Source organism: Manihot esculenta, chromosome 9, assembly GCF_001659605.2.
Source record: "Manihot esculenta cultivar AM560-2 chromosome 9, M.esculenta_v8, whole genome shotgun sequence".
Classification (NCBI taxonomy): domain Eukaryota; kingdom Viridiplantae; phylum Streptophyta; class Magnoliopsida; order Malpighiales; family Euphorbiaceae; genus Manihot; species Manihot esculenta.
In genome coordinates this window covers 5353409-5361133 of record NC_035169.2, presented here as the reverse complement: position 1 = coordinate 5361133, position 7725 = coordinate 5353409, and the positions used below count along the sequence as shown (strand labels likewise).

Below are 7725 nucleotides of genomic sequence, written 5' to 3'. Positions count from 1 at the left end.
AAAATTATATCAAATAAAAAGAAATATAATTTTAAAAAGAGACGATTATACTTAATAAATTCTCTAGTAGTTAGAATAATATTGCGATTAACTTATTTAATAAAAATATTAATTTTAAAAATTTAATAAAAATTTGTGACTATTTAAAATTTATAGTTATTGTAATAATAATAATAATAATAATTTATAAAAGTCAATGAGAGTCGTTGGGTATTAGAGTCTGAAACTTTGAACGTTAATCATAATTTTTTTTTTTTAATGAATTCATAATTTAATGGTATGGCATAGGTCTATTCATATAGCTAAAACTTCTTTTTTAAAAAAATGACGGGATACTCGTGAAAGGAACAGCATACCCGTATCTTGACTTAAATAAATTTCACACGGCTAACACTAAAATAAAAATTATATTTTAATTAATTAATATTTAATTTTTTTAAAATAAAAATTAAAAATTATAAAAATAAAATTTAAACTATTTCAAATTTAATCAGATATACTTTATTATTAGATTAAAACTGTGAGTATAATTAATATTTAATTTCAAAGTATTAAAATATGTTTGATATATTTAAACTCAAATACCATTATAATAATTTAATTATAATTTAATGAAAATATAATTCTCATTTATTAAACTTAAACTTATTAAATTTTTGTTTAACTAAACTATTTTTTCAACTTTGTTAAGAATGAGAGAAGTAAATATAGTAATATATTAAAAATAAAATTACATTTAATTTATTTTCATATAAAAATTAAAATTTTAAGAGGGTGGTGAAATTTAATATTATTATATAGTTTAGCTATAAATTTAGCATTTGGGCTAAAAAAAAAAGAAAAGGATAAATTTGGCATTTTAGGAAATGTAATTAAATTACAGGGAGTTAGTAGTCATTTTCAGTAATTAATTTATATATTCCCTACAAAATCCATTCTCAGTTACTGAATTCTTGCAAAATACTGCGTTCGCTTTCACACCTGCTCAGAGAAACTGTCTCAAATCTCCATTAACTTCTTCAAGACTGCAGAAGGAATTTCATTTTCATGCCACATTGTCTCTGAGTTCTCAAATCCAAAACTCCAAAACTCCATTTCCTCGCGAGAACGCCCAGTTCTGGTAATTACTTTTTTCTCGTATCTCATTTTCTTGTTTGTTATCTGGGAAAAAAAAAAGTTTTCAGGGAAAGAAAGTTCACTACTTTGAACTACCCAGATGCTTCTTTTTCTTGGAAATACTTTACATGGAGACAAACAGATCTTTGGCTTGTTCTCACTTGAAATCAGAACAGACTCACTTCAAAAATTTCTGTGATTTATGTGCGTGGTCTGTTCCTTCTAGATTTTTCGGCTATTCAAGTTTTGGTTTTTTCCTTCTATTCCTTGTTCTTCATCAAATTATTTAATTAAATAATTTTTTTTTACTACTTTCTTTCCCAGTATCATTGTCTAGACTTCATTTATTTATTTTTTAAAAGTCCTGAAAGTGATTGCAGAGCTGGTCTCTGTAATGTGGTAACCCATTGGCCTAATTTTGGGTCCCATGTGTGCTAAAAGTTTCAATTTCAGAACCCAGTCTTCTCTTATGTGCCTCCATTAAAAATCCTCTTTTTCTTTTTTACAGGTAGTCTATTTCATCAAATTTAACATTTCTGGTTACTTGAATAGTATATTCATTAATCTCCTTTGCCTGGGCAAATGTATTGGACACCCGCATGCCTATTTTGCTTACTGGCTCAATAGGGAACATTTGATATGTTGGTTGTGGTCAAGGTGGCACTCTCTGCCGGCTTCTTGAGTTTCTGGCTGCTTCACTAGTCATTTGAGGTACCAAACTCTGAATACTTAGTTCCCTCTTGAGTTGTTTCTGATTCATAGTCAATGTTTTCTGCTTGATTATATCATAGAGCCCTTCAAATTCCTGGATTTGGACCAGATTTTTCTTAATGATCCCTGAAATGTGATTCAATAGCCTTGAATATCTTTTTCGTAACAGTGATTCCTTGAGGATTCTTTCTCTTGAGTCTTTCTCATTTCATTCTTTTACATTATTCTCAGTTTTGAATGTATTGATATTCATTAGCCTGATTAATTTGAGGCTTATAAGCTTCTCCTTTTGTTGCATAACTAAGCATATTAAGTATGCTTAAACAAGACAAATTCTTCCATTTTAAACCTTTTCTTCTATTTCTCTTCACTGGGTTTTCTCTAGTTTCTGTTGTTCTCTCAAAAATTCCCTTAGGTTCAAAACTTTCTGTAGAGGAAAATAACTCATGGGTTTCTCCCAATGGTGATTTTGCTATTGGTTTCTTTAGCCATTCTGATCAGCCTAATCAGTATAGTGTTGGAATTCGCTTCAATTCAAAATCCATTCCTGTTAGCAAACAAACTGTTGTTTGGGTTGCTGGAGCTGAAATTAGTGTTGGTAACAAGTCCTATTTCCAGCTTTCTCAAAGTGGGGAACTGGTTTTGGTTGATTCCTTTAAGGGAGTCACCGTGTGGTCCAGCAAGACAAGCCGATCAGCTGTTGTTTCTGGCGTTCTTCGTGACGATGGCAATCTTGTTCTACAGGATGAAATGGGATCTGTTGTTTGGCAAAGCTTTGACAATCCTTCTGATACAATTCTTCCGGGCCAGAGTTTATCTATCTATAAAACACTTAGAGCTGCTAGCAAAAATTCTGTGTCAAGTTACTACAGTCTTTATATGAATGCTTCGGGCCAGTTACAGCTAAAGTGGGAAAGTGATGTCGTATACTGGACCAGTGGAAATCCATTTGCATCCAACCTCAGCGCTGTCCTTACCTCTGATGGAATTCTGCAACTCGTGGACCAGACTTTGAAGCCCATGTGGTCTGTCTTTGGTGAAGATCACAATGACACGGTAAATTTTCGATCGTTAAGGCTAGATGCTGATGGTAATCTGCGGATGTACTCATGGGAAGCTGATTCAAAGTCATGGAGAGCGGTCTGGCAAGCTGTTGAGAATCAGTGCGATGTCTTTGCAACATGTGGCCACCATGGTGTCTGTGTTTTCAATGCATCGGGCTCACCTGAATGCCAATGCCCATTTAAGATAACATCTGATCCTAACTCGAAATGTTTTGCTCAGGATTGCAAGTCAGCTTCCAGTATGATCACATATAAGAACACCTTTCTTTATGAAATTTATCCACCAACTGACTCAATTGTCCTAACTAGCTTACAGCAATGCAAGATTTTGTGCCTGAGGAACTCAATGTGTACAGCTGCAACGTACACAAATGATGGAACTGCTGAATGCCGAATGAAAACTACTCCTTACTTCTCTGGCTATTCAGGCCCCTCTTTAAGTTCTATATCTTTTATTAAGACATGTTCAGACCCATTACCTGTTGATCCCAATTCTTCTGGATCTTCTTCAGCACAATCTCCAGCCAAGCGCACTTATTGGTTGAGCATTCCTTGTCTCGTTGGAGCTGTTTCAGGTACATTTGTTTTATTTGCCGTAATTCAGTTAGCACTTGGCTGCTACATATATAGAAGAAGAAATTTGATTTGGAAGAAAGCTGCCTTGGCCTACACTGGCGGTAATTCAAAGGGTTTGATGATGTTATCCTTTGCTGAGATCAAGGAAATCACAGGAAATTTCAAGTATCAAATTGGGCCAAAGATGTATAGAGGTGTTCTTCCAAACCACCAGCCAGTAGCGATTAAGGACTTGGAAACATCCGTCGAAGAAAGGAAGTTTCGAGCTGTTGTTTCAAAAATAGGAAGCATACATCACAGAAACTTGGTGAAGCTTGATGGCTATTGTTGCGAGTTAAGTCAAAGAATTTTGGTTTACGAGTATGTCAAAAATGGTTCTGTGCTGAAACATATGGAAGATGATGAGTTGAGTAAGCGACTAACATGGAGAAGAAGGGTTAACATATGCTTAGATGTAGCAAGAGCTATTTGTTATTTACACACAGGATGTAGGGAGTTTGTAAGCCATGGAAACTTGAAGTGTGAGAATGTAATCTTGGATAAAAATTACGAGGCCAAGGTGAGCGAATTTGGGTTGGGGATAGTTCACCCTGAAGCATCATGTGTTCGAGAGAAAGATGTGGAGGATTTCGGCAAAATGATGTTGATATTGGTAACGGGGTGTCTTCAGGTCGGGGAGGTTTGCGAGTGGGCTTACAAGGAATGGTTGCAGGGTCACCCTGAAAGGGCTGTGGATAACAGAATGGATGATGGGTTCGATATAGAGGAGCTGGAGCGAACGTTGAGAACTGCGTTTTGGTGCCTTCAAAGCGATGAACGAATGAGACCTTCAATGGGAGAGGTAGTGAAGGTATTGGAAGGCACATTGACAGTTGATCCCCCACCGCCTCCTTTTGCCGGCCTGAGTTTACCTGCAGAAGAATTATCATTAACGTCGGGCTCAGCATCATAGAATCCAGTTGAAGTATGAAGATCTAATTCATTTAGTTTCTCTTTTTCATTGTGTATAGTAGGACTAACTATGCATCGCAGTGACAAGTTGGCAACATTTTTTTTGAAAAAGGCATGCAATTTTTTACCCAAATGGGCATGATTCTATAGAGAACTCTGAGAAGAAAGTTCCAGTTAGATCTTCCTAAAGTGAAATGTTCACCTCCTTTGCATTCTGGGTTTGGATATCTGTTGCAGAAAGTTGTGATGGGTATATTAGCCAACCTATTTTTGCTTTCTTCTCACTGTTTTTTTCTAGTTATTGTTTAACATTCATGTGAGAAGTTATTTTGGCTTTAGAGTATGATGTTCTGAAATCTAGAAAATAGGGTTTATGTTTCCTTCCCTTTGCCACTTAGGTCGTACGTATGGACGGGTCAGAACACTCTTCCATGTCAGGCGGTCATTTAATTTTTCTCAGCACGCGTGCTGACAGGGCTGCAAGGTGATTGGATTTGCTTTTTTCGCCTTTTGTCACGTCACCGGGTTAGACTTTTCTCAAATAGACTTGCGTGCGTGGTCAGTCCGGTCCATTGCACACCACAAGGCTGAGTCAAGCAATGTTGGGTTGATTTACTTGCGTATGGCTTAATGGGTTTGAAGTCCGGCGATCATCACAATAAATCATGATGATTGAGATGTCGGCCGATCAATATTTGGTTCAAACTAAAATAATCAATAATCGATTGCATCGAATCAATTCAAAATTTTAGTTCAAACTCATATACATTAGTTTCCAATCAGTTATGGAGAATCTGGACAAGGCAGTGGTAATTTCTAAGACATCCTAGAATCATATTTCCTGGTTATAGATGGAGTTAATGCTCTGTATGACATTTTCAAAGTCAGCAAATTAGGGTTGAAGTCCTGGGCAGAAAAGAAAAATGGATGGAGACTTTGACATTTTGCTCCCTGTCCTCTCAGTCTTATTGAATCAAGCAGAAAGGCTGCGGAGGATTCATGCAGGCCCATGCATTTTAGATATTGGTTTTCCAATCAAAAGTTTTATGTTCAGTGGGTGGGCTTGGTCATCTCTTTTTTATGATTGGAACGAAAGAATTTAATTATTTTTATAATAAAATATTTTTTTAAAAAAATATATATCATTTTTATAAATTTTATTTATTTTATTTTTTATATATATTAAAAAATAACTTTTTAATTATATTTATTTTAAAAATATAATATTTTATTAAATATTAAGAAATATTTTTAAAATTTTTTTATAAATAAATAGAATTAAATAAGATTATAATAATTAAATAGAAGTAAAAAAACAATATTTTTATAAAGGAGTTATTTTAAATAAAAGATATGGGAAACTTATTACATTATGTTTGGATATTTGAAAAATAAGACGAAAAGAAAAATAATTAAGAAAAATAAATGAGGTAAGAAAAATAATATTTATTGTTTTTAATTATTCTCTCTCCAATTTAAAGAGAAAATAAAAAAAATATACTTTTTATTTTAAATTTGTATATATTTCACTGCATAAATAAAAAAAGTGCGATGGTAAGTTTATAAAAATATAATTATTTTCTTTTAAGAACATAAATATTTTTCTTTTTTTTTTTCATCTATCTAAATAAAAATAAAAAAATATTTATTTTCCTTTCAATCCTAGAAATTTCCAAAAAAGGTGAGAAAGAACTCCAAATTTCCAAACAAGGTGTGACCGAATAACAGAATGATAATTTTTGAAATAATATAATATATAAATAAAATCTAAAATCATGAAAATCAATTAAAACTATAAAAACTCACTAAACGATTGATAAAATTTCAAGCCAAGAAATGAAGAAATCACTTTTTCTCTTATACTCGTTATCTCCGTGATGAGAACTTACCAATCTGAAACAAAGGGCAGAATGGCGACGCGACGGTGGCGGATTCGATGATATATATATTTAAAATTATATCCAAAAACTTAATTAGATACCACAACATCAATCTATCATCATCTTTATCAAATTATTTTTTAAAACTGAATTAAATTAATATCACTAAAATTTTTTAAAAAATAAAAATAAATCGAACCAAATAAAAAAAATAAAATTTTAAATTAATCAGTCCAATCAATTATTTTAATTTAAACCGATTAATACTCACTTCACTGTTTTCATCTCACTTTGATAAAAAGTTTTTTTTTTTTACTTTTACCTGAAAAATGTCTTTTTAAATCCTCCACTTTAATAAAAACCTAAAAAGCTAGAACAAGGGCAAAAGAAGCAAACTGTTGAAAGTGTCTACAAGTTGGAATCATTAGCAAATTGCAGTCCCTAGGCTTGGAAAATTGATATTAAAACAGATCAAGTTTGATTTATTAAAAAAATTTTTGAGATCGAACTGAATTCGAGTTTAACTCATTAGAATTTAAATCGAACAACAATAAACTCAAGTTTAGTTATTGAGTAAATAAGACAAATCAAGTCGAGATTTTATTGATTTGATACGTCATAAATAACTTATGAATAGTTCAATCTATTTATAACCCTAATAAATTTTAATTTAAAAATAATAAGTTTCGACTGAAATAATTTAACTATATTTATAATTGAGTTTACAAATATATAAGTTTTTGAACTTAAATTCTTAGTTAAGCTGAATGTCTATAAAATTGAATAAATAAATCTAAAAATTAAGCTTGCAATTTGATTGACACCCTAAAAAAATAATTTCTACAAAGATTTGCATTGTTTCTCTTAAAAAAAGGACCAATGGTATTAGGATTTGGTAGAATTTTTGAATAAAATTCCTCTTGTAGTGGTAGCAGTTGCAAATGCTGGTGTAATATAATTTTGGAATTTCTGAACACCTGCCAGAAACTTTCCAACATTTCAAATAGTTATTAAATGACTGATCTTGGAATGTTTCTGTTGCTTTCTTCTATGACGATGTTCAAACTTTAATTAATTTTATTACCTACTGTTCTCTTTCCCTCTTCACACTTACTCGATTCTATCAAAAAGCTGAAAAGATTTTTTCATTTCTAAATTACCCACATCGTGCTTATTCTCTGCAGCTTTTTAAACCCTTAAATTTCGGACAAGACTGATTCGTTAGCTTCTCATCAAAGTAATGGCACCATCCAATCCAAGAACAAGAAGATTCAAGCAACTTCAGCGACAAGAACAAGTTGTCTCCACAAGCAAAGGAACATCATTGGATGATCTGTCTTGTCTTGATGATGACATGGCTGCTTCTTCTTCTTCTTGTTCTACGCCAAAGGCTCAAAAATTCAGAATATCTGAGAGATTATCATGTC

At 32.4% G+C, this 7725-nt stretch overlaps 1 protein-coding gene across 1 annotated transcript; it reads left to right on the top strand.

Moving 5' to 3' along the window:
* Nucleotides 1-961: 961 nt before the first annotated feature.
* Nucleotides 962-4753, top strand: LOC110622127 (G-type lectin S-receptor-like serine/threonine-protein kinase SD3-1). The gene is made up of 2 exons (XM_021766532.2): nt 962-1120; nt 1625-4753. Exon 2 carries the CDS (start codon nt 2143-2145, stop codon nt 4417-4419), a length of 2277 nt encoding a protein of 758 aa, XP_021622224.1. The 5' UTR covers nt 962-1120; nt 1625-2142; the 3' UTR covers nt 4420-4753.
* Nucleotides 4754-7725: the final 2972 nt, after the last annotated feature.

What these genes read in the sequence shown, in the direction of transcription:
- LOC110622127 (XM_021766532.2), top strand. Translation starts at nt 2,143, where the DNA reads ATGCTTAAACAAGACAAATTCTTCCATTTTAAACCTTTTCTTCTATTT.